Below are 27001 nucleotides of genomic sequence, written 5' to 3'. Positions count from 1 at the left end.
TCATGAAAAATGAAGCCTGCCTACAGATGTGTCACCTTGAAACTGCTGGAAAATAGCAATATTTCAAGAGGCCTATGAACACGTTCCTTCTACTTGTCTTTCTTTGTAAAGTTGTGCCGTTACTAAAGTTCCATTATTCTCACAATTCCTTGAGACACTGTCTTGTCTCAATCAATTCCTGTGGAGACGGCATTCAGTTGACTTGGAGGAAATTGTAAGCATTGTCACTGACACATTTTTATATGTCAACCTTTTGTGCCATTTTACGCAGAGATCCTAAAGATTTAAATAGAATCTCTGATTGCAGTAAACAGATCCTTTCATGGATGCCTTTAAATTATTGATTAATTAAAGATACATGCATTTACAAATGGAAGCAATTATGGGACTATGCAAAGACACTGTTTATGACTGAGTATATTGTGCAATAGTTGCAAATGCTGAAATTTTGACAAAATGGCACAATAAGGCGTTTCCTCAGTGTACTTTCAGACATATTATGTCTCAGCTATGATCTAAAACCCCAGAGAATTTGCCCGCAGTATTTTTATAAAAAATTCAGGGTTCCTCAAAGTAAGATTTCTGTTTTTTAGATGAATAGTCCCTCACAATTTTTTTCTGCTATAGGAACACTTTGTGCTATGCTTTAAGAATCAGAAGGCACAATAGAATGCCCCTTTTGTCCAGAAAGTACAGTGGCAATTCATGAATTATTCATGAGGAAGATATCAAATATTCATAACATATGTGATGTCAATGGGATTTGGAATTAGAATAACTGGAAAATGAGAAGAGTCATCATGGTATTTTTTGAAAAACAGATGAGTATTTGTGGTCATAGATTAACTTTCAATAGATGGCCCATTTTGTGTGGGAGTTCCATGTAATAGCTGCCATTGACTGCCAGCTATTGTGAATTGACGTTGTTGAAATATCCAACTATGGCTATTGAAACATTTGGGTATGTGAGGGCGCTGTACTTGTATTTGATTTCAAGCCACCTCTCTACCGCTGCAAAGTCCTCATTAGAGTACCGTACACGTGATCATTTCATACCACATTGAAAAAAGTCCAAACTGTACCAAAGTGGGTCACCACATGTTCATTTAAATATAAGGTTACATCAATATTGCTGGTTACCGTAAATGACAATGTGGGCTGTGACAAATACCTATCTTGGATTTGTAACAGGTATACTCAGTGAATAACATCTTAAAGAGTCATTTCTTAACAAGTTTACGACACAGAGTATTGGTGACAAGAAAGCATGTGCAAATTAGTCAGATTCTGTAAAAACTGTGTTTTTACATGGCATTAGTATGTGCTGTGCATGACAGAGAATTCTCCTTACATATTCTAAAAATTCTCATGGTCATGAAATGTGCTGATATCCTTTTAAAGATTTACAATTATTGTAGTATAGTATACGACAAACACATTCTTGTCTTAGGCACAGCTTTTCATGGCCACTCGGTTTTACCTTGCACACTAAATTACCAGTTTGATACAATTGTTCTCCATTCTGCACTTTTGCCAAAGTTGAACAGATTCTTAAAGAGGAAATGCTGCACATTGTAAAAAATCTCTCTTGATGGACTTTTTTGGAAGATTTCAGTTGAATTTGCTTTCTAGTGCGTGGAGAGATATTTCAACAAATATGGCTGCCATCAGAAGAAAATTACATCATCAATGGGATATTGCATCCATTTGTGAGACAGACTCTGGAAACTAGGCATACAATAATGTATCAACATCACATGATGTTAGGGTAGAGCAGCACTGATGTTATGATGTCAAATTACACACTTTAGACGGATTTCAGAGAGATAATACCGCCAGCTATTGAAAAATACTGCCTCTGTGTGTCAATGGATGAGACAGGCCGAGGCTTTTACTGGTGGTGTCAGTATAGTTCCATTTTTCCCTGAAAAGCCCTCACTGCACTCAAAGCTGAACTGTCAGCCGCTAATGACAGGCTTTTTGGGTTTCTCATGTCATTCAAAAAGACCTGACGCCTACCAAATCCACAAAGAAATTGCCTCTTAGTTTTCATTCTACGCTGAGCAGCTTAGCCACACGGTAAATGTGTCGAGCGCGAGATTATACTGAAACTCTGGCTTTTAATAGACAGTAATGTAATTTTTTTGTCGGATACAAAGGTGGCAGTATTGCCCTAAGGCAGGTTCTCAGCATATTCTAAGTGACAGACCTGAAATTAATTGATCAGGGTTTAAAGAAAAATGTGGTTCTCTTAGACTCCCTAGGCTGGTGTCAATGTGCAGATGAGAAAACAAATGCCTGGCCGTTAAAGTTGTTTTCCTCCCAAATGGGCTACAAATGACTGTACCGATACACAATAAAAGTGCACTTGAAATCAAAAGGCATGCTTTTAACATTTGTTCTGATGTATCTTGCCATTTTGAAAATGTCATCATACCGTGAAACCGTGGTTTTCTATGAAAAGCGTGACATGTCAATACTCTTATGGTGTTTAGTTTCATTCAGTTTGCCCTTTCCAATGGTATCAAGTGTTAAAGAAATAAAATATTACCATTTATGGGATTTTGAAATCAAAATATAGACAAAGGGTCATCTTATCTGTACTTTTTTTTTTGCATGAATTCCAGACAAAGACAAATAAACTAACTGCTAAGACTCTTTGAACATATGTGTCATTCACACTTATATACATATATATGCAGTACAGTCATGGTGTACTTTTTTTTCCTGTCAAGGCTCAGCTGCATTCACAGTTGAAAACATAAATCACTGTCCGCCAAATGGTTTTTACCGTGCTCCAACTAACCTCTTTAACAACTTCTTCACGTGTAGGGTGTGTATTTTCAGCTGGTTTTTGAGTGGGAGGTGAGAGCACTATGAGGTGCCTAATTCACATCTCTGCCATACCTACATCGTGAATTCAGTAAACCTGCTGTAGACTTTTACCGGCTGCATGTTTGCAGTTTCAGAGCCATCTTGTCTCATTTTTTTTCGTCTGACTGAAGTCTGAAGAACTTACAGGAATATGTAGTTCTTACTTTCTTAAATATATTTTGAAGTTTATAGATGTACATAGCTGTTAAATATTACTATAATATTTAATACACACTGAAAATGTAAACAAATTTGGTATCAAAAGAAAGAAATTGAGCTATTTTTAGACGTGCTATTCAGTACAAAATGGCCGACGTTAATGCAAGGACCAACTATTTGGCATAATTTTAGAAGCTGAACCAGTTTATATTGGATGTAACTCTATTGGAATGTTAATAAATACATATAACTAGTCAACTTTACAGAAATGGATTTGCAACCATCAAAAGACAGTGGATGTAGTTTCTTCGGAGGGTAATTTTTGAAAACAAAATATTTCTACAGCAGAAAGATAAAGTAATGTAATTTTTATATTACAATATGTACTTGTCCAAAGAGTCAACAGTATCACAGTTGCTCAAAGTGGAAGGTGTCATTGTAGCAAGTATTTACAGCATTAAGGTAGAATTTGCCTCGGGGACAGACATTTGGAGTCTCAAACTTTTACTGTAACAACCTTTTTCTGATCTTCCAGTTGTGGTGGCTCATTTTAACGCTTGTGGAGTAAAAAAAAATTTTACCATCTCAGTTTTTTCGAATATCGAATATTTTATTTTTCTCCACAGAGCTAACACAGTGATGGCGGCCATTTTGAATTTTAAATATTGGTATATTGAGTAATTTACTTCTCTAGTACCCAAATTTTTACAGTCACCCCCGATTTTTATTCTTAATTTAGTAAGAGAATGATTGAAATTTTCATTTAGGAAACTTTTAGTAAAAGTTTAAGTCTTTCACTTTGAAGCGCATACTACCTTGAAACTCTTAATTAAACGTCTTTGATAACTTTGATACATCCTGTGTTTTTGACAACTAAGTAATAATATCTTATAGCTATTAATGTTGTTCACCCATCTATAAATGCATTATTCACTTTGCAAGCACTTACAGGAACATTTCACTGTGGAGTAACATTTTTGTTTCACAAATTTTTTGTTAACTTTTTGCTCTGTTTGTTTAGATCCATGCCAATTTTTTATACTTAAATAAAGTCTACTGTTTCAAGCAGTCTAATAAAACTGAACTAATGTAAATAAATATGCAAACGTATAAAGTATTGAAATATGTTAAAACAAGACGGTCGCATTCTTTCTGTTCACATTATATAATTACGATGTTTTATAAGGACAGAGTGACATGATGTCAGAAATTAGACTATGTGTTGTATGGCATTTCGTTATGTAGCATAAAATTTGTAAATTTAAAACTGAGAAAACAAAAAGCTATCAGATAGTGTTTCCGACATTAATTTTGTTGTTTCTATTAAGATAATAATAATTAATAGCTCCTTAAGACACTTTTATTTATCTCTCAGGGTTGGCTATTGTGGGCTATTTGGAGGAAGAGATGCTTGTGTCCTTAGTTGTTTCCATGGAAACAAAAATCTAGCTTTGTCAGCCATTTTGCATTGGGATAAACTGAATATCAAGTGGGGACTCGTTTTCTATTTTACCATGAACTCTTGAATCTAGAGTCTAACTCTTTACCCCAGTTCGCTATATATAGGTCAGCTCAACCTATTGAAAATAACGGGATGTACCAAAAGTTAGGCGGTGAAAGAGACTTTCAACCTGCCTGACATCAACATCGAACTGACGAAAATACGTTCTCTAACCCTGAGGAGAAATCTCCTTTCAAGACCTCGTGAAATTAGAGGAAACAAGACTGACATCATCAATTTTTCATTCCCGTCTGTTGCACACAATCTCAATAAATCTATGGAGCCTCCCCTTTCAGCGGTTCTAAACAGCCAGAGTTCCGTGGCGCCGTCCGTCTGCACCATTTCCTCCTTAAGACAGTGAATCTCCATCTTAGTAGCGTCTTGTGGGTTCGATCTTTGTGAGTGTATGATTAATGGTGAGAGTTAATGTCCTCACTGTACGATGCTCCCCCTTTTTTTTCCAATATTGATCTTCTTAATAACACCCACTGCACAGATAAGATGCTGTTTTCTTCGGCATGCAAATCTGCATTTACTCGTGTTGACTCCAAAGTTTGAGCTGTAAGACAAGGGTTTCTGAATATGAAGTTTAAACTCGTTTCCCAGTCAATAAAGTATGATAAAAGTTTTCAGTATAAATTTGTAGCGCTTTTGAAACAAGTTCATATGTTTTCATGTTTTGTGAACACGATTGGAACTAATTTTGGGATAATTGGATCTTCATATTTTTTCAAATTTATCAAAAGTGTTAGGTGCCCCTTAGCTGAATGTTGCAATATTACAAATTACTCATAAAAACAAGTGTGTAAACTGAAAAAGAAAAGCAGACGAGCTTACATTTGCAGATTAAATTGACACTACTTTACCATCCAATTATCCCAAATAAGTTCAAATCGTGTTGTGTTTTTTGTAGTGATTATAAAATTTGACAAACGACTGTAACAGTTACATTCAACTTTGCTACCATAAAGGATTAAAATTGCCATTACTGACATTTTTACCCAGAATGCATTGTTTTTTCTTGTCACATTTTGCAAACCATAAAACAATTTTCTCTTCCAGTAAAACAAAGCATACTCTGAAAATTGTGTTCACAGACAAAATATCAATGTCTTTAGGTCTACTGAAAAGAAAGTCTGTCCAGATATATCTAAATGTGATAAGATAGCTGTAAAAGTTGTACTGTTTAGGTGTTTTTCAAGCCAATTTCATCACCATCATGAAGGCTGATATACTGAATAATTATTTAAATTTAGCTCCTATTTATACAGCTGTATATCCCATTAATTCACCAAATCAGTTAAACTTTCAAAATTGGCTCAATATTTACAACTATTCACACAAAATTTACCAAATCCTGAATCAATATTTCAAAATGCGTAATCCTTTCTAGATCAATGCATTTATGATAAATTGAAACGTAATCGACATTTACATGAGAACACCTACACATAATCTAAAAATAGGAATATTTAAGTCAGTATTTGCTAACCCTCGCCAATTGAATATCCTCAGAGATAAAGATCATTTTGTGTGATAGCAGTATCAATATTTTCATTCTGGGGAAGGGGAGTATTTTTAGGAAAAATTAATAACAATGATTATTGTATGTAACATACATGTAGGAAATATAATATGTCAAAAAGTTGTATCAGATTTGTAATAGGTGATAAGTTTTCTTTTATAACTTTTGTTGTGAGATGCCAGCACAGCAGTTGCCATAATTGTGTGTAGCTAATCCACATTATAATGAAATGATAGCCTCAAAATAGCCTTAGAGAATACTTGAAAAAATCAGCGATGATTACATGCATTCACGCGTAACACTTGTTCAAGCAGTGCCTGAGTTTTATAGTAAGTAAGAAAATTAACTGTGTATCGATGATCTATCTATAATTGCCAAACAAGCTAGCTGTTTTCAAAAAAGCTACAATGAACTGTCAACAAGTGATAATATTTGTGTTTCTGAAATCAATTTTACCCAATCCCACATCTGCCCATAATGTTAACCCTGTCCTAATTCATACTGCTAGTGATGTCCTGCAGAAAAACCCATTCCCACAAGTGTTTAAACTGGTACAGAGTTCAAAACTGTTTTCAAATAGCATGCACATCTTGATTGATAACCAGCATGCAAAAGGGAAGAGTGTACAAAGGCTGGATATCTGTTCATACATACCAAAAACATTTCCCAGTTTTGCTGGGAAAACAGCAAGCCAAATAGATCAACGATGGCCAGTGCCCACCCTGGGCTAATGTGCAGTATCTCGGAAGCTGTTATCCAATTGGTTGGTTGAATCTTACCGTTATAACTGAATGATACAAATAGACTCCCTAAGTTGCTGTGAATATTGACAATTGACCAATCAGATGTAACCTTTCGAGCACACTGCACATCAGCAGAGCCCACCCTGTGATATGTCCTATAAGACCCCTTCAGTTGACAGTGTAATATTCTTGTCTTTTAACAGAAAACTTCAGGATGACATCAACCAGGAGCATGCAAAAGGCACAATTCTATCAAAGCAGAAGAAGTTCAACAAGAGTTACTGTATGAGATGCTTCTCCACGTTCTTCTTCATCTTCAACCGGAGGATACAATGTATCAACTGTGGCTACAATGTCTGTAAGGACTGCGCTGAGTGGAATGAGAAATCTAAGGAGTGGAAGTGTACCACCTGTATTACTGAAAGGTGAGGAGGGAGAGAGAGAAACAGATAGACAGATGACAGGATAGATAGACAGACAGACAGACAGATAGACAAAGTGACAGACAGGTAGACAGGAAACAGAGACAGAGAGAGAGATAGAGACGGATGGACAGACAACAGGTAGACAGACAGAGGCAGACACACAGACAGACAGATAGACAAAGTGACAGACAGGTAGACACAGAAAACAGAGAGGGACAGACATAGATAGACAGAGGAAACCGAAAGACAGACAGACAGACAGACAGTAGACAGACAGACAGATAGACAAAGTGACTGACTGACAGACAGACAGACAGAGGTAACAGAGAGAGAGAGAGAGAGAGAGAGAGAGAGAGAGAGAGAGAAACAGAAACTACAGACCAGGGTACAGAGAGATTGATAGAGGGAAGGGATTTCTCATCAGTGGGGAGGTATTTGGAAGCAGAGGGGAAATTGGCAGAGTTGGGTTTAATGAGGAGTAGGACGTCCAGAAGAAGAAGAGAAATAGAGAAAATGGCAGGCCAGTACAGTGACAATGTGAGCTTTGATGAAGTGAAAACACAGACAAAAAGATTTGAAAGATAACGGAAGCAACAGAGAAAGGTCACATTAGCAATGAGAAAGGTCAGAGACCTCAATGGTGGGAAGTACTGGTACATGACTTTAGGGAAATCATTTTGGGAGGACTTACAAGTCCAAACTGACAAAAAAAGAAACAAGATTGAAAATGAGTGAGAAATGAATTTGAATGGAGTGATAAATAGGTGAAGAACAGGAAACTGTGTGAAAAGATACAGAATCTAAATCAGTCGGCTAGAATAGTTGCCACCTATGCTTGGTAGCCTGTCAGATTTTCTTGTAATATATGAAGTGATGATGATGCCTCCAGGGTGACAGAATAATGATCATGGGAAATCAAAAGGTCTGTCATTGAGTAATAAAATTCAAAGACACTTTCAAATCACGGTACAGGTCAAGTTACTAACAGCATGTCTCTGGCCATACTCCACGCATAATACTCTTGTTGCAGTGTACATGCTAAAACGTTTAAATATGAAAAGCTGCGAGTTATAGAGAGATCAAGCAAAAGCTCGCCTTACAAGAATGAGCAAAGATTGACAAATCACAACCAATCACACTACAGTCAACGTATCCCTGAATTATTTAGGTTCCCAGAGGCACACTGATAAGTTGTATTTGCATTTAATCATATAAGTTTTCGGAGTCCCTTGAACCTCAATCTGTGATTCTACTGTCAGCTGGTAAAATTTTCCGTTGGTCTTTATCCATTGTATGGCAGCGTCTGATTGGTATATCAAAGGCGTATGCCATAACATGAAGACAAACATGCACAGGTTTAAAGTGCATGGCCTGCTTCACAAAATCAACTATTTTTCAAATAAGACATTTCTTATAGATTGTAAATGGCTCGCCGCAAAAAATTGATATGGTAGTCTGCTGTTGTGATCATCAATATTTTTTCTCATATTCATCCAAGCCATCAAAACAAAACACAAAAGACTGGTCTGAGTAGTCCCACGTGGCCAGCTAGTCAAACATACACACTCTAGAGGTGATCGCATAAGCGACATTACCCTGTCAATTTAAACGTCCCCTGACAGACACGCTGGCGCCAAAAACAATGATAAATTGTAGCTAAAAAGTCACCAGATACTTTATCAATTCTGCTGACTTGTCACCTCTGCACTGCCGCTGAAGATGTGGTGGTTGTTTTAATGGAAGTTTGAGTCGATCTCCCTGTTAAAGTTTGATGTCGTTTGCAGCAAGACTTTGAGTATCAGACACCGATCATTAATTTAAGTTCACGAATGACAGCACAATTATTTTGACATTTGGTAAATCACGCTTTGAGGGGGCAGAGTCACAATGTTTAAGGCAGCTGGTATATTTATTCTCTATGTGTTACAGAATTAGCCAAATAATGCCGCAAGATTCCATCTTTGTTTAAAAGGTTAATGGCAGGAACATCTGATGAATTTTTAATGCTATGATGTGTTTTGCATTAACTTTTGACACTTTGTTGTAAAGTGAAATGTTTTGTATCCAGTTCATGAATGCATGAATGTAATCTTGTAAGCCGTACATATTCAGTGCATGGTTCTATATCGGCAAGTAAAATTCAGTCCACAATTTAATATGATTTGCTGGAAACTGAAGTCAGTTACGGTAACTCAATATGCATTTCTACATGTAATAAACTCATTTTTGCAGACAATAACTCATAAACGGTTGGCTAATGCACTTGCGTATGTCAGAGTTCAACATTGGAATGTACTGTACTTTCATCCAATAGAATTGGACAACAAGTCACATGCCCCAAAAACTGAAAGTATTGCCAAGTCTTCCCACTATCCCTTCTTGACTATGATTCAGACTACATGTTAAATACAGTACATATTGAATCTTTTTTATTTCATTTTTTTATCCTTTCTTTTGTATTCTCCTTAAATTTAATAATTTTCAAGTTTTTTAGCTCCTAGTATTTCAGCACGGGATCTACCAAAGTTATCCATCCGTCTTGCTTCAGTTCTGTCTATTGTATCAGTTGTTTCCAAAATTCATCGCTGGTGATTGCATAATCTGTTGAGCCGTTTCTCTCATATGGCCCACAAGTCCATGATTGTTGTGAATTTTTCAGTATTAAAAGAACAATTAAAAACATGAGAGCTCTCTGATATTGAATAATATTTGAAAAACATTTTAACAGAATATGTGTTATGTTGTGATATTTAGCGAGTCAGACCCAAAAATATTTGGCATCTGCATTGTATGACTCAGAGTTCAATGTCCGATCATCTTCATTCAAAATACAGGAGCTTGTTCAGTTAGCATCTGGTACTGTTCGCAACATCAGACAATTGTGAACTGTGCAGTTGTCATGACCTACCCAGTCAGTTTCTTCAAATTGACAAATTACGCTACATCAAAGGTTGGCATACGTAGCATCTGCATTATCTCTACTCCGGAAACTTTCCCTCCTCCCAAAGGAATCGTAATGCCGGCTGATATTGCCATTTACCAAATGCAGATCCTTTTTTTCCTTTTCTGGTAGGACTCCACCAGAAGGACAAGGCAAACCATAAATAAAACATTTTCAGTATGCATTAGCCAATTGCATGGTATATGTTTCAAATAAAGACGGTCGCATTCATCAATTTTGAATAGAAATCAATGAACTAAAAATGAAAGACTTGTAAGGTTTTAAAAGGGGAATTGTGTACTTTGGATATTGAACCCGACGGACTGTGAAGCTTGAATGAAAGGCAGCAAGTTGAAATGGTTACAGGGTTGACTGTGGCAGAGTTTATGGTATAGCGTCTATACGAATCCCATTCAGCGGTGGAGGAATTTCTTAACCCTTTCACCCCCAGTTCCCTGTATACAGGTCAACTTTACCATAGAAAACAATGGATTTGGGACAAACCATGATGGTGAAAGGGTTAAACCTTCATTTTTTCTCCGTGTATCAGTGATGTAATATGTCAAATTTTCTTGCATGAGAGAGGGGTTGTTTGAGTCACTGGCACATTGATGTTTCACTGCTAGTTATAGTTTCAGTGATGATATTTTAAGGAAATATAAATCTTTGTATCACTCCGAGAGATGGTGGTTTTAATATTTACAATTTTTTATAAGGAACTTTCATGAGATTCAATATTTTGATATTGTATGTATTCTAATTAAACTATAAATAATGAATTTAATTTATTGATAATGTATGGTTTGAATAATGTTCATATTAATACCTCTTAAAACTCACTCATGAACATTGAAAATATTTTCTATATTAACACGGTCTGTCTTCAATCTGAATACGATATAATTAAAAGACTTATATGATTAACAGATGTAAGGTGGTCATTTCATCTTTTTAGAGAAACTCATCACAAGTAAGGAGATAAAGAAGATTGCAATAACTGGTCGTGGTACTATTACTGTAGTTTAAAGTTGTGTCTTGCTGAACCAAGATGGAGGGCGCCCTCTGTGGTGGAAAGTAAAACGTACCGAAAATTTTACCCAAGTCAGCTTGAGTGATGTACAAGCTTTAATATTTTACGTATACTTCCATATTTTCCTTTCAGAAACTTGAAAGAGCAGTCCTGTGAATGGTTTTACAACAACAAATTAAAACAAGATTTAGAAGATTTGGAAGTGCAAAGGTGGTACGATCACTGTACAAGAGAAAATCAGAAGGTAAATTCCATGTTGATATTTTGCACTTTAAGATAAAATGTAAAATTTTACCAAACTTCTCAGAATCAAATGTGAAACATCATTAAGTAGTTCATTATTGTTACATATCAGAGCACCTCAAAACTAAAAGACTTAAAGTTTTGCTCAAATTCATCGGAGAATCTTGAAACCATTCTCTTTTAAAATCAAGAAAAAATATCAGGGTTCGCCTTGTAAATCATTGTTCTAGTGAAATATATTTTTATAGCATTTACAAACACTTGAACTTGAAAATGGTGCCATCCCTGCGTTAACTTTATGGGGATAAATTAAAGTTTCAATTTTGCTCAAAAATATTACAGAGAAAACTTCATTTACCTTGAGAGCTGCAAAATGAGGCGCACTGTTAAAAATTAATTTTGTGTATGAAGCTGGACAAAATGGAATTTCCGAATAGTTGAGTTGACATTAGTATAGCTATTCCTGCAGAAATCAGTTCACATATAAACTTCAAAATCATTGTAGAATTTTAAGAGTTTGAATATCTCTATGTATTCGTCGGGTATTCATATCGTACTTTTAAAAGTATGTCAGGAAAAAAATTACGACTTTACTCTCTCTTTATCAATCTTATATTGTAATGTTTTCTCACTTTTTTAATCAAGCTGAAAGTGACCAGAGCAACTCCGATTCAGGCTACGACCATAACAACATCAGTCCGCTATCTTCCATGTATGGTAGTAATGTCACACTACCTAGGGAACAAGTACAAACAAAAGATAGCGCCACCAACACATCAGGTAAGAGAGGCAGTGTTTCTGTATATGTATGTTTCCCAAAATGCATCATTCAATATGGCAACTGTGGAAAAGTAACTGATTGACAGATCAATCAGTAGATACAAATGTTGAAGAATTATGATCAATTTTTGACCTCATTTGTTGCTGAAAACCAGAAATAAAGAGTTTGTTAACTGATGCTGGTGGAAATTATTAACTGATAAATAGATTTTTCAAAGGTATAACTTTTGATGTATTTGGTATTATTTTTCGAAAATTGTGTCAAAATTTCTAGTGTTCAACTTGTCAGCACAGCTATATGTATGTAATGTCCAGTATTATTGTGAAAAACTCAGTTTAGTCTGAACCACTGTCTGAGCTCATTTTTTCATCGATAATATTGGACATTGTATGTTCACAATGCAATGTGTCAGAAAGTTGTATACTATCAGGGATTTAGAAAATTCTGGTTACAGGTGGCAACAATAAAAGTACAGGTGGTTACAAGTAGTGTATGTGCACATAAAGTTTGTGCAAAATGTCCTGATTTGTTACTAAAACTAAATTTTCACAGCCTGCAAATTGTAGTTTACAGCCGGGTGTTTTTTGCCGGCTGCCCAACATCCCTGATACTTGGTATTCCAACATACCTTAGGGAGAAAAAGAAAATATATTTGCTGTATAGGAGAGAAGTAATTAAAATTTTGTCAGAAGTTACAGTTGCCGTTCCATGAACAATAGCGAACAAGAATTGAATTTAAAAAAAGAATGAGAATTAAAATCCTATGTCTACAATAAATTGTTCAACTATAGCGTTTGGGTTCAAATATAACCTTTGAACCTCAGTGATAATAATCCATCAAGCCTATTGCTGTAAAAATTATCCATTATAATACCAGTCAGCTTTCATCAAAATGTGGTAAACATTCAAATAGCCGTCAGTCTTGCATCGTAACCGTAAAGTAACTGTAAATGTTTACATGTAGTTTGGCATTGATATATTGATTCCCTAGTTCTGTTTTGCAACAAAGGCATGAAACTAGACACACCAAAACTCGCATGTTGATCCCAACGGCCAAAATTATAAAATATCCATGAAGGTCATATTGATCTTTCTCATGAAATTTTCATGAGTTATCCAATGTCAAGGACAACAGACTTATACTATTTCGGATATTTAGTCGCCTTTGTCTTTTGCAGTGTACACACCCTGGAGTTCAAATGTAAAATTTGCGTTTCACAATTCAATTTTGGTGCAGCTAGTTGCAAATGGGTTTCACTGTCTCCAACACACTCCCAACTCAAATACATTATATAATTTAGAAGCCTACACTGTAAGTGCCGTGACCTGCAATTTTTTCCATACCTGTTTATTATCATAGTAAAAGACGATCACTCTCTCATGGAAAATTGGAAAGGCACAACTCTGACTGCTTTTGAAAATGTTGTGATCTTTCAATTTGGCCAGTGGCAGTGAAAGTCACCTTTTATTCATGTTTCTGCTCATGTGCGAATCAAGCCCATGCTTTCTGCTGCTCGCAGTGAGAGTATGTTTGTATTGAATCCGTATGTGCCTTTTCCTAATTTTTTTTTGCCTTTCGGCAAGAATTCAGTGAATTTACAAATAAGGCAGTGAACACCAAGTGATTGATCAACTTGTCACAGAAAAACAAAATAAAATTTATCAAATGTACAGATCTACATTTGTACCCATCTGGCCTTCTGAGCATGGAGGCGGAATAGTCCAGGGGTTACGTTCCACTGAATCTGTGATCAAGTGACTGTTTTTACTGACTTCTCAAGCATATTATGTGGTGGAACTCTTGCTCATTCAAGAATTTCAATTCTCCAGACTCAAATCAGAATTTCCTAATCATTGATCATAAATATTATGGTTATTATTTTTCATACTTTATTCATAATTTGACAATATATGTGTGTATGATGGTGTCCACATGTATTTCAAATTTGACAGTATGTGTGTATGATGGTGTAGATTTCAAGTTTGACAATATATCATATGCCTGAATAATTGTGTCTATTTCAAATATGACAATATATGTATGTTAATATGGTGTCTGTTTCAAATTTGATACTGGAAATAAGGGAAAATGAAATAAACTTTAAAGTTTTCAGACACAAAAGAAACATTTTGTGTGTGTGATATGGAATAGAAATTTGAGTGTGAAAACCCTACTTTTATCATCTATGATCTATGTTAACAGTGACTGCTGTAGGTGTTTTCCATTTGTTGTAAACTGAACAGAATTTTCATTCCCGTGTCTTTGAATAGGGGGTGTTGATATTTTACAAAGCATTATGGGATAGCTGTTCGTAGTTTTGTCTTTTCGTGCAATGTTAAACCCACGCAAAGATAGTTGTTATGAATCAGTTTTTTTATTGTGACAGTCCCAGATGTGCACAAATGCAATACATGCATACACATACACACCCATCAACATATACAACTACACTTTGAAACAGACAGTACTATTTCACGAAGCCACACCTCCATGGTTTTGATTGACAAATAATCGATTCCCTCTTTGTTACCCTTTCAGCCGTTTAGAACAAATTATTCAAAACTTCTGAGTCTCCAGAAAGAAAACTAAGTATTCAATTTTGACCCTCTTCCCTCAAAATTACAATTTTTGAAAGCTGCAACTTATTTTTGTAAATCCAAACTTGCTTTCTTTTGTTTGCCACATTGCTTTTAATGCATTCATGCAACTTTTAATACTGAAAAGTTTTATCTACATTGCATGATCTGCCATTTCAGTTTTTGTTACATGATTGCATTTTTTTTAACATTTACTAACAAACCTCAAACTGTTGTTTTTGTTCTTTTTTGTTTTTTATACAGTAATATCTAATGAATGTTCAGTTTCATTTTTCTTTGCTGTGAGTTTTTTTACTCTGGTATTTTTCAGAATTTTGAAATGAGATATTCTCTCTACATGCCATCTTATTTTAATTTTTGCTTTTGTGAACAAGTTTTCTCCACAGTATTCCAACTCATTCACATAAAAGAACTCATTTCATTCTGCACCTTGAATGTTGAATGTTCGATTTTATCATTTCATCGTTTGTCTTTCCCTTATTCATTTATTTCCCGCACTTTCGTTCATTGCATGCCTTGTTTTTGCAGATTCTGATTCTGATTCTGATTCCGCCTCTGAAACCGATTCCGATCCCGAGTCCCCAAGTTTCCATACGGTCTGCCAGGATCTAGAACGAATGGTAGTCCAATTGCGACAACGTAAGTGAGGCGAGGCCCAATTCCTTATATGGGAGGGAAAGTAGGAGACACCTGGTAGAGAGAAAGGAAAGTACACTAGATTGTACCTCACACATCCTTTACAAGAGCACCAGAGTCCCTCAGTCAGACCTGTACACCCCTGTAGAATCCTACATTATTGACAGTTCCTTTGTGTACTATAATAGTAGGCCAGCTTCATTCACTCAGAGACAGGGATTGAGGCGTAATTGTAGAGAGTAGTTTCACACTCCTACAAGTCCGTTCAACCTGTCAAAATTATGTGATCATTGGAACTGACGGTAGAGAGATCAGGATTCCATGTGTTGGTCGGGTTTTTGAATCAGGGAGATTTTAAAATTTAAATTTTTTTCAGGTGATGAAGGCAGCTTTTATTCTCAACCTTTGCAGCTTTGAGCAGATTTTAACCCTTTGAGAGCTGCAATTTTCCCGCCAAAATTTCAGTCCATCCTTTACCAATTCTTATGAATTTTTCTGTATTTTTTTTATAATTTTGGAGCAAATGGACATAAAATTTCATTGGCTACAGTTTTTATCGAAATTTTGGCGAAAATCTGAGAAAAATTGACTGGGGAATATTCTATCAAGGCGACAAAGATTGACTTTGGCGCTCAAAGGGTTAAACACTGTTAGCATCACAATATTAACATTTTATTAATGTTTTCTTTCTACCGTGTGTTACTGGTATATGTCTTGGCTGTTACCAAAGAGCATGGAAATGCACTGTATACAATTAGTGTTTTTTCCCTCGTAGCTGTTTGCTCATACGACCCAGTGTAGTACACCTCCAAGCCAAGCATGTCGCCCACTAACCACACGACAGAACCACAGACCAAATGGTTTCATTTTCGATGGGAATTTTCCTCATCAGATTTGTCATTCACCAATAATTTTTCTTTCAACCACTGTGCCTACAAGTGGGAATGAAAAAATCTTTTCAAAAAAAAATGAACAGAATATCATGCGTGTGTTTATTTAAATGGTAGCAATTGTCAAGGAAAATTTTGGAAAAATGACAGACTGTAAGCTGTTCTGTCAAATTTCAAGGACATTTCCATTTATTACACTGCCAAAAATTATATTAGCATTATAATGGTATTTGCATATGAATGCTCATTAAAATATCAATAGCTATTGCAGCTTAGATATCTCATTGATGTGAAATACGTTCTCAATGTTGATACACTCTTCCTATGTGGTTAATTTATGGCTAATTATGTTGATACAGTTGAATTTTAGTGCCAGCGGAGCATGAATTGACCCAGTAATGAAGATTGTATCCGACTATTTTGAGCATGACAATTTTTTTTCCTTGAATTTGCTACCAAATCGAGTATCCAGTTTTCTGAACTGAATACTAAATGCAGTCTGAATTGCATATGATACAGTAGGTCTGAAGCTTGCAGCAATATTATTTGCTGAACTGAAGGCTTGCCATTGAGGAACAATATTTCTCTTTGTTCTCCCCCATTCATTGATCAGCGGAGGATATCGGGGAAGCCATTGCCAAATTTTCCATCGGCGTGCAGGTTCCCAAAGATGCTGTGAGAGAAGTGGAGGGCTTAGTGCTGGATGCCACGGATGGGTCTGGAAGGAGCCACTCGAGACGTCGGGTATGTATTTTCAGTTCCATGCTTTTCAACAGATCATAACAATGAGCATTATGATCAGCCTAGGTTCAATGACCGGAGAAAGATCTGTGAGTGAAATTTTTTCTTCCTATAAAAAGTAATGACTTTCAGCACAGTGTATCTTGTAGTTTTTGAATTTCACTCCCTCTTCATACAATTGTGAGCATTTGGTTTTGAAAATTGTACAAAAAAAAATAACCCAGATATAAAAAAGTTGAAATTTTAAATTTATAAAGTATTAACCCTTTGATTGCTGTATTTTTCCCACCAAAATTTTAGTGCAATATTTTACCAATTTTTTATGAACTTTTCTGTAATTTTTGTCATAATTTTGGATCAAATGAACTCAACATTTCATTGGCCACAGTTTTTTAGCAAAATTTTGGCAAAATTGTGAAAAAAATTGACCTAGGGATATTGTTTAAGGGTGACAAAAATTGACTTTGGCGCTCAAAGGGTTAAAGACTGCCGAATATTCTCCATATCCCCCTTGTCCCTCTTGTATTTCCTGTAAACTGAGGGCCCCACTTATGAATTTTTCAGACTCTGAAAACGTAAAAGATGTGATCATGATAAGTGACCTGCGACCTATTCCGCCAGACACTTTTCTTATTCATATGCAAATGACCTGTGACAGCTCCAGCTCTATGATTTCAGTCTGTACACCTGTTCGGTTTTTGTGTGTTGGTCGGTACATTCTAAAATGTTTAGAATGGTTCAGTTTCTTTTGCATCTTTTGTTTTGTAACAAGAGATTGAATGGATTTAAAATACCAGACATATTAAACTCTACATTATTAGCGGTCGGGTTGTTTTGATAAATTGCCATGAAATTTGTCCATTTTGTGTGACAACTTACAAGTTCAATGTCAAAATGTGAAAACCATTTTCACACATCATTGGTTCCAAGCATATTAAATGTAATTCAGTGTGATAGAAAAAATGACTTCAAAAATGAACAATTCCCATTAATGTATTTTCAGCCGATGTGCGATTGTACTGTATGTACAAATTTAAAGTATTTTTATCTTTTGTATATCTGGAAATTGGAAGAAACAGAATATACTGTACGACATCTTGAATCACACTGTAGCTACATGTTTTTTGAGCATTTTTGGACTTTCTTTGCAATCAGTAGGTTTTTATTTTAGCTAAAAGGTCATGCCAATCATAGTAAATATTGGGAAAAGTTTAAAGTAGTAAATTTACAGACTCAGCTAAATTTGAATAATGAGATGCTAGTGGAAAGACGTTTTACAATAGCTTATCATCATATGAAACATGACGGATAGATTTGGTGTACACAGTGCTATTATACATGTATTTATTTATATTCATTTATTTAAACAATAGCACAATCAACAAATACAGCCAAGAAACAAAAAGAATATAAAACTAACAGAAAAAGAAAATAAAATTCCTTAATACATTTCTCTGTAACAGTTTTAAAAGGACCAGGCAGACACTCCCAATTATACAATATACATTGACTTTCTATTAGATTTGTTACATATTTTGAAAAGACAAATGCATCAGAACTCATGATTTTGTTCAAACTGTTATATATATTGCAGGAAAATAATTTTAATTGAAAAGATGTCAATTAAATCATTCATTAGAAAAATACATGACACAGAAACAATCCAAATTTATTCAACCTTTTCACCCCAATTTCCTCGTGTAGACGTCCAACATCCAACATTACCGTGGAAAACAATGGAATTAGGCCAAACCATTTGGGCAAAAGGGATAATTGGAAAACATTGGGTGTTATTCCCCAGGTTTTATACCCTGTATCAACTCTTTGTGTAAACATTGACAAATCTAATTATGTTTATTATGTTACATGTGTATATTATCGCGATGGACATGTATCATAAAATTGTCACCAAATTTTCAGTATTTGATTTAATATTCAGACTTAGTATATGATTAGTCTACAAAGTGTGTCAGACGACTTTTACACCGGAGAATAAATGAAATTTATGAATGTGCAGGTTATGTATGGATGACTTTGCAGAAAATTTGTCAGATTGCTTTTTAATCTCAAGCCTAGGTTCTCAGGTGTGTAAGGTCTATTAGATATCATAATTTATGCATGTATACACCTTTTCTGATGTACTCTGAAAAATTTCATTAAAAATGGACATCACCAATGAAAATGGCTGTGAAACACTTTTGAAAAAAATTTAAAACCAGCCTTTTCAGTTCTGTTTGGTTCTACTGTCTATGGTTCTGTAAAAGTGCCGGTTACAAGCAGTCACTTCGCATCACCGGGCCATTAACTTGGTATGCAGAGTGATCAGTAGATAATTGTAGCCTTGCCTGTTTCCGCAATTAAGTGAGGACAAAAAAAAATCAGTTGGCAGTCTGAGCATGTATCCCATTCATATGAAGTATGCAGATGAGATAGGCTGTCTCTTTTGTACTCAAATTGGTAATTTTTTTTCTTCCTTTGAATGATGTCAAAGTTAACGCTAACGTAGTAAAAAACGCAGTGCGGATTGCAGGATGACTCAGTCGCATGAGTCAGTGTGAGCTAGGCCGTCGCGGCAGTCTTGTCTGAATCAGTTTGATAAATGATGCTGCCATCGGGTGATGTAGGTAGGTTTCAGCTGCACTGAGGGTTAGTTTTTTTAAGGGTGTGATCTGTGGCTGAGCTTTGTGTCTGTGCTAGTCTGCCAATTCGCTGGCTGTCTGTGTGTAGATCTGTTGTAGTTGACGGCCACAAAAATCGACTCTCACCTAGGAAAAATACTGTTCCCTCATGCCAGTAAGTACAACAATCGTATGTAAATGATCCAAGTCTCTGACTTGTCTCACATTTCAGAATTTACCAGAACTGTGTGTTTCTTTGCTTCAAAAGCAGAGGCCATCTGTAGAATATATAACATGTATCTTCATACTTGCTAGGCTAATTTTGTCATGTCTGAAGCTTATTTCCCTAGTGTGCTTCAATTTTTTCTCACTTCAAAGCCATCAGTTTATTCAAATTCAAACTACGGATGCATGAAATTTTGAGTCTCGGCACAGTTTCTCTGAAGTCTGATCTCATTTGGTGTGTTTGGATAAAAAAATAACTGAAAACAATTAAAAAATTCGAGGGAATTTGAAAATTTTGATATTCAGTTGAGAGTCGGTACTGATGCGGTTAATCGTCTGCTTTCTGTTGACTGGATTTTCAGTGGCAAGATAAGCGTTCTTCCAAGCACAGTGTCTACCTCCAACACATCTCATTGGAATCATGTCTCGTATTAATGGAACTTAAATTACATCATTTGATCCACCATGTGATGTAACATGTTATTCGTCCCTGTATGGATATACTCAGTGGGAAATTTCGAGAGCCTATTACTGAGAGTGATTTGCTTGTAAATGAATCTCCGATATGGAAATACTAGTAGAAATTGGATTTGCATGATTTGGTATGTGTAGCCATTACATCATGCACAGATTGTAAGTACTCACGTGTCATAGGTAAAACATTCCGGCTCTCTATGCTTTCATATTTTCCGTTTCAATAATGGAGATGAATTCTGTGAGATAGCGGTAATATGGATATTCATGAATTTAGGTCATAAATAATTCTTAGTATTGCACATGTTAATGAGGTCAATGAACAGGTGTATGACTAAATCACTTTAAAATTCATGATTCAAAAAAATACAAAGTTTGGAATGATAGTTTTTCATCATTTTAACATTAGATAAGGCAATATTTAGTTTTCTTTCTCTATTTTACAACTAAGTAACATTAAACACATTGGACTGTTTTTTTTAACATTTTCAAAATTTTGAAAGATATTATTTCTTGTCAACAAGTAACTGCTTGGATTTGAATAGATTTATAGTCTTGTGAGGTTGACATCAGAATGTCTTTACAGTATCAAATAAATGAGGAATCCCATCCTTACCCCTACAACAGCCACCAAACAATTCTCCTGGCTAACTATATTTACAAAGCATTTTAGGCAATTTTAGCTCATATTTGCAATAAATGTAGTAGTAGGACTAAGTATTAGTATATGTTGTTTGTATGTCTTTTGTATGTATGTATGTCTGTCCATGCACCATAAAAACTCAAAACCACCTCAATATTTGTTGTTAACATATGAAAATGGTTATAAAAAGTGCATTTCCGTGAACTTTGATTATATGTGTGACAAAGATATTCTTATGTGGAAGGCCTAATTCAGATTTTTGAAAATTTGCATAAAATTTTCATGTGTGAATTTTTAGGAATTTTTCTCATTCTTCTTTTTATTTCAAAAATCTTCTTCTCTAAATCTGTTTGCTTTTAAATTTGCCTTGCAGTGTTTAGGGATGACCTCATTCAGATATATTCAAATGATTAAATTTGCCAATGTAATATTTTGGGGCCATTATTTCTGTTTCCATTAAGTTTTTTTTCTCCTAGAGCATTTGCACAAAGCTTTCAAATTAGTTTTGTCAGGATGACTGTGTGCGGATGTATTCAGTACTGATAAAATTTGCAAATATAAGTTTTTGGGTCAATTGTCTGATTTCTAATAGTTTAACATTATCACTGAAACCACTTGTCCAATAGCTTTCAAATTGGAAATTCAAACTTCCATGAGTTCTGACGAAATGAGAGCACAGGATTATGAACACTTTTTTTTTCTCAAAGCCCTTGAATAGAGAGCTGTTCATGTATGCAAGCAACACCAAAGGTCTTGATGGAGACCAATTAGTCAATTTTGCTTTGTTCCTATAGATAGATAACTACTTTTCTCTATCTTCTCTCTTACAGGGCAAGCATCATAGACGCAAGCATTTCATCAGAGATGACGGCAGCGGCATTGTGGGAAGCATTCCAAGCCCAATAGAGGAGCAGATCACGCCTCCAATAGAAACTCTACCACGATTGGATGAGAGTGATACTGGTACTCCATTGGTGAATGCCGACGACAGATCATCGCAGCTGGAGAGCCCCAAAAAGGTCAGATTTAGTGAGACGCCAACCTATGTTGAGCCCAGCTCCCCAGAAGAAGGGAGTCAGTTATCTCCAATCAAGGAAGATATCATTATGAACAGCGCTCCGCCACCAGACACATCAGCTCTGGACACAGAAGAGCAACTTGTGAAGGATGAGAGGTTTATGCATGGCTTGCTGAGTGGGAATGAAGGGTGGCCAAGAGGGGAGGTGCCCGAGGGAGGGGAGAATGGGAGTGTTGATATGGATCAGGCATCCGAGGGTTTGGTTGATGTTGATGAGGATGTGACTGACAGCTCTGCTTTGCATGCTGCATGCGGACTTGGAGAGGACCGAGGTGACGTCGATGGGACACAGACAGAAGTGTTGAGGGAAGAGCAAGAGTTCACGCAACACAAAAACATGAGTGATTTCCAGCCGAGTGAGGAAATCAGTGCAAAAGAATCTGAAAATGGCAAAAAGCAGCCCTCACAAACATTGAAATCAAAGTCAGAATCCCTAGAATCTGCGTCCAGTTCCAGTTTGGAAAACAATGATTTGTCGGACTCAATTGAGACTCACTTCCCCTCAGAGAGCAGCCAGAGTAATCTGTCCACCCCAGCGACGCCTCCTCCAAGCAGGGCCTCAGAGGAGTCGAACAACCTCAATGACCTTGACAATGACATTGAGGCAGAAATGGAACGGCTGGCAATGTCGACGAGTACAAGCTCAGAGACGGTTAAGAGCGAGGGTTATTTTACTCCGGAGGACATCAGGTCTCCAGAGTTCATGCATCAGTTGCAAAAATTCACACAGGACAGCTCTGATGAATGCCTGTCCAAAAGTGAGTGGGACCGGCGTTCCATGGCTTTGTCAGAGCATTCCACAGATTCCAATTTAGAGTACCTGACCCCGCTATCAGAAACAGAGCCCTTTGGACTTGATGAACGTGACAAAAACAGGGAAGCCAAAGCCCGCATTGATGAAGAACTGTCAAAGTCGGAACAGTTGTTGCAAGAAATCACCGAGGCCCAATTATTTGAGGAAAAGGAAGCTATTGATAGAGTTGTCAAAGAGGTGATTGAATCTCTCGTTAACTATGTGGTCGGCATGTGTGATAGGTTAGATGCAGTTGCCATGGAAACAGTTGCTAAGACAATCGTTAAGTCGAGCCCAGCAAAGGCTGATGTGAAATCACCTGTGCATGTTTCATTTCAGAGTGATGAAATTCCCACGCCGTTCGTCAATGGAGAAATTTCCCAGGAGTTCAAAGCTGAGGCTGCAGTAGTTGAGGTTCCTCCGGAGGCTGAGGAAACAACGGAGATTCTGGAAGAGCCCATCGAGACAGTGACCATCACCCAGGTGGAGAGTGTACCACATGATCTTCCTGATGTCATCAAAGAGCAGGTTCATCAGCACAGCGTGCAAGAAGAAGAAGAAGAAGTCATCACACAAGAAACCATTGACCCGCTTGAACAGTACTTCATCACTGGCGACAGTGACGCTGCATCGGAGGAGACGATCGTGCCCTCCACCGTGCAAGAATCATATACCAGCAGGACCCTCTTCCAGGGATACTGCCCAGAGTCAGAGGCACCGGGGACATTGAAAATGACGCCAATAGTGACATCAGTGACCACTACGAGATCTCTTTGGAAGAGACCGTTGACAATGAACCTGTAATGCGTTTGAACATCCATGACCAGAGACTTCTCCCTGAGTACAGTGATGAGGAGGACACGAGCGAGGACCTGAGACCGCCGTCGTATGAGAGTGCCATCACCGGGCAACATCTGAAAGACGTGAACGAGGAAGCTGAAGAAGAGGTGCAATCTGATGCTGCAGACAAACAAGCATCATTTGGAAGAATACCAACCATTGAGATTACAGAACCTGTGAAGTCGCCGGATGTGAAAGGAACGTCACCACCTCCAGAAAAGCAAGCAGAAGTCACCGTTCAGCAACAGGTACCAGACATTGTCGAACCCAATCATGTTGAGAATGGCGGTGCAGAGGAATTGTCAGGGGAGACTGATAGCTCAATCAGTCGATCACCAACACTTGAGATTCTGGAACTTGAAAAGCGTGAGAAAAATATGTCAGAAGTGAGCACGGAGCCTGTAAATGCCTCTGGCAGCCCTGTAGAAGAGGTAGCAACCCCAGAAAGCTTTGAATATGAAAGACCCGTGCACGCGTACGCTGACTATGGAGATCTCTTGTATCACTCTCCAAGTGATGAGAAAAACGGAAACTATATTGGGTCTTTGCTTGCTGCGAAGGAAAACCCTCCCTCTCCAACAGAATATGAAATGGACATCACTGAGGTTGATGGGATTTATGCAGATGAGGCTGCCGGGCAGATTCCAGATGTCGCAAAAACTACAGAGGATCTGAGTGAAACCAGAAGGGATCTTGGAGATGATGTTTTCGACGAAGAAACAGCTGACAAATGTGAGGTCATCTCCGAAGAGGTCATAGGAAAGAGAGTTGACAGTTCCCTTCAAGCTGCTGCGCCAAAGGAGGAAGGAATGGTCAGCATCGGTGCTTTAACGTCAGAGAGTCTGCGCAGACTCTCTGAACACAGCCAAGATGAAGAGTACGGGATTATCCGGCCAGAGGACCATTTTCGGGTTGAAAGACTCTCTCCACGGCATACCCTTCACGATGACCTTGGGGCAGACTCTGATTCCGTGAGATCAATCGCGTCGTCTACGGTGGCCTCCGGTTCCGATATTGATTATGGCGAATCGGAAGAAGACGAGGAGGAGATGTCCAATAAAGGATGCTCATCGGACGAGGATGACATCGACTTTTACAACATGGCAAGCGTCTATGAGGAATCATTCAAGAGAGGTTCAGGAAGCATGAGGGACATGGAGAGGGCGCACAGACCCACCCCACCGCCATCGCCGAAATCTTTGCCGAAAAAGAAAGAAAGTCTGGAAATCGCAAACCTAACAAAGAAGGTGTCTCTCAAGCAGGGGGAGGTGCTTGACTCAGCTGAAGATGTGCTCACATCTGCTAATCAGGTGAGAAAAAAGTAAAAACAATAAAATTTGTAAATTTATATTTACATACGCCCACTGTTGTAAGGTGTTCAGATCCTCAGAAATTATAAGATATGAAAAATTCATTGTCCATTTAAGGTAATTTTCATGAAATTCAACAATACCAAGTGTCATTTGATCAGTATATTTTATTTAATTTTCAGTATATTTTTATTAATTTTATTTCCGTGTATCTATTCATGATTGTGGCTGTGATTATTTTGGATCTGCAATATAATATTTATTTTTTTTTGTTTTACCAACAGATGCGAGAGTTGAACGAACAAGTTGACCAACTGGAAGCATGCATATCTAAGTTGGAAAAGCAAGTAACCGGCCGTCAGACATCACAAGAAAGCAATGTCAGCTACACAGATACACCGTATTCAATACATCCACAGAGACAGGTAAATCAATAGCAGGGTTGTAACATGAGAAAGTCAAAGAAGAAATAAGGTATCATGTTTTGTATGGACAGGTGTAAAATTTGACCTTTTCCTTTTTTGCACATTAGATAGCATGTCGGTTTCTAGTGAACTAATTCACTTTGCATATTTTTGTTACAATGTAGCAGTTGGCCCACACCAAATGTTTCTTGATAATAGTCAGGTAGACATATAAGGGATGTAAACATAAAAGGGCTCTGAGGGAAAGTAGGATGTATGATTCATTTTATTGCCCTATTATTCTGTTTCGGTGATTTGTCATAATTAAGGTAGCTTTCCGCCTTTGTTTTGGTATTTGAGATAAAAACACGATTTTTCTTTTATCCCTGAAAAGTATTCCTATAATATTGATCTTCCTTGTGTGTAGAATATCTTGGTCGTGAAGTTCCTGTTTTTGGGTAAAATTTGGAATAAAATGTACGAGAGGCACAGGTGTACATTTTGGCGTTTGAGACTACCGTTAAGTCTTGATTGACAAGGGGATTACGCTAAGCAAGCAGCGTCACAGTATTCACATGCACTTAGACAACATCCGCTGTGAAAATCCCATTAACACCTACAGTTCACTGCTTGGGTCAAGACCATAGAGTGTACCTGGCGAAAGGTGGGTCTTACCGTTTTTCTCATAGGGGTGGCCGCTCCCAAAAGATCATAATTTATCGACACAATCGGACAAGGTCAGACTTATGACATTGTTGACGGTACAATTTCAGATTACAAAAATGGCCCACACACTAAATGTTTTATCTGGGACATTTTTGTGCTTTTGTAAAAGCACCAGGAGTGGTGGATAAGTTTCGTAATGTTAAACATCTTTGAAGAGGCTGTCCCGTATACATAAATGGTACGTTCCATTGGCGGCCTCAGTGACAGCGGGAACACTTGAATACCGCAACAGACACCCTTCACATCTCAACATTCAAGCAACATTCGGCCTCTTTCGGCCGAAGTTTCGGCTTCTTTTGGCCCCAAGACATTTCGACACCCCCGTTACGATTTATTTTTTTCCCTTCAAACTTATAAGTAACTGACAGACCAGTCATATTCATAAGCGTGACCTTTGCGTTCTGACCAGTATGACTTTTACAGTGCCGTTTAGGCGCCGCTTTTCAAACTTTGACAGTGTCGGCGGCTATTGCTATTGAAAATGATATGAAACTCTTTCCTCACGGTTTTTCACCATGTTCTCACAAACTTTAAAGCATGTGAATGCTGACACTATATTCTCAGTGTTTTGATTTGTAACATTTGGCCAAGTTCCCCCAACCAGGTAGTGCCGAAACGACTTTGGTCGCGTTGCCTAAACGTCTTGGCGTCGGAAATTGTGCGGCCGAAATGACTTTGCGCCAAAAGGTCTAGAAACCCGACATTGTCCGTTCGATGAGAATACTGAGTGAGTTGAACAATTTATGAATAAAAATGAAATATCAGAAACCGAGGCACTTGAACTACTTGGGATTAGAAAATAC

At 37.1% G+C, this 27001-nt stretch overlaps 1 protein-coding gene across 2 annotated transcripts in view; it reads left to right on the top strand.

The window, feature by feature from the left end:
* LOC139143545 (uro-adherence factor A-like) overlaps positions 1-24963 on the top strand; it is a 119284-nt gene extending 94321 nt beyond the window's left edge. Inside the window, exons 4-9 of one of the 2 annotated variants that reach the window (XM_070713974.1) lie at positions 7006-7227; positions 11331-11442; positions 12087-12221; positions 15349-15459; positions 16960-17090; positions 21878-24963. In XM_070713974.1, coding sequence (XP_070570075.1) covers positions 11355-11442; positions 12087-12221; positions 15349-15459; positions 16960-17090; positions 21878-23722 — 2310 coding nt within the window. In that variant the 5' untranslated portion in view covers positions 7006-7227; positions 11331-11354 and the 3' untranslated portion in view covers positions 23723-24963. The remainder of the gene's footprint in view (positions 1-7005; positions 7228-11330; positions 11443-12086; positions 12222-15348; positions 15460-16959; positions 17091-21877) is intronic. The other variant, XM_070713975.1, reaches the window with a different exon arrangement.
* The last annotated feature ends 2038 nt before the right edge of the window (positions 24964-27001 follow it).

The sequence above is a fragment of the Ptychodera flava genome, chromosome 11, assembly GCF_041260155.1.
Source record: "Ptychodera flava strain L36383 chromosome 11, AS_Pfla_20210202, whole genome shotgun sequence".
NCBI lineage: Eukaryota > Metazoa > Hemichordata > Enteropneusta > Ptychoderidae > Ptychodera > Ptychodera flava.
This window is presented reverse-complemented; position numbering and strand designations above follow the sequence as displayed.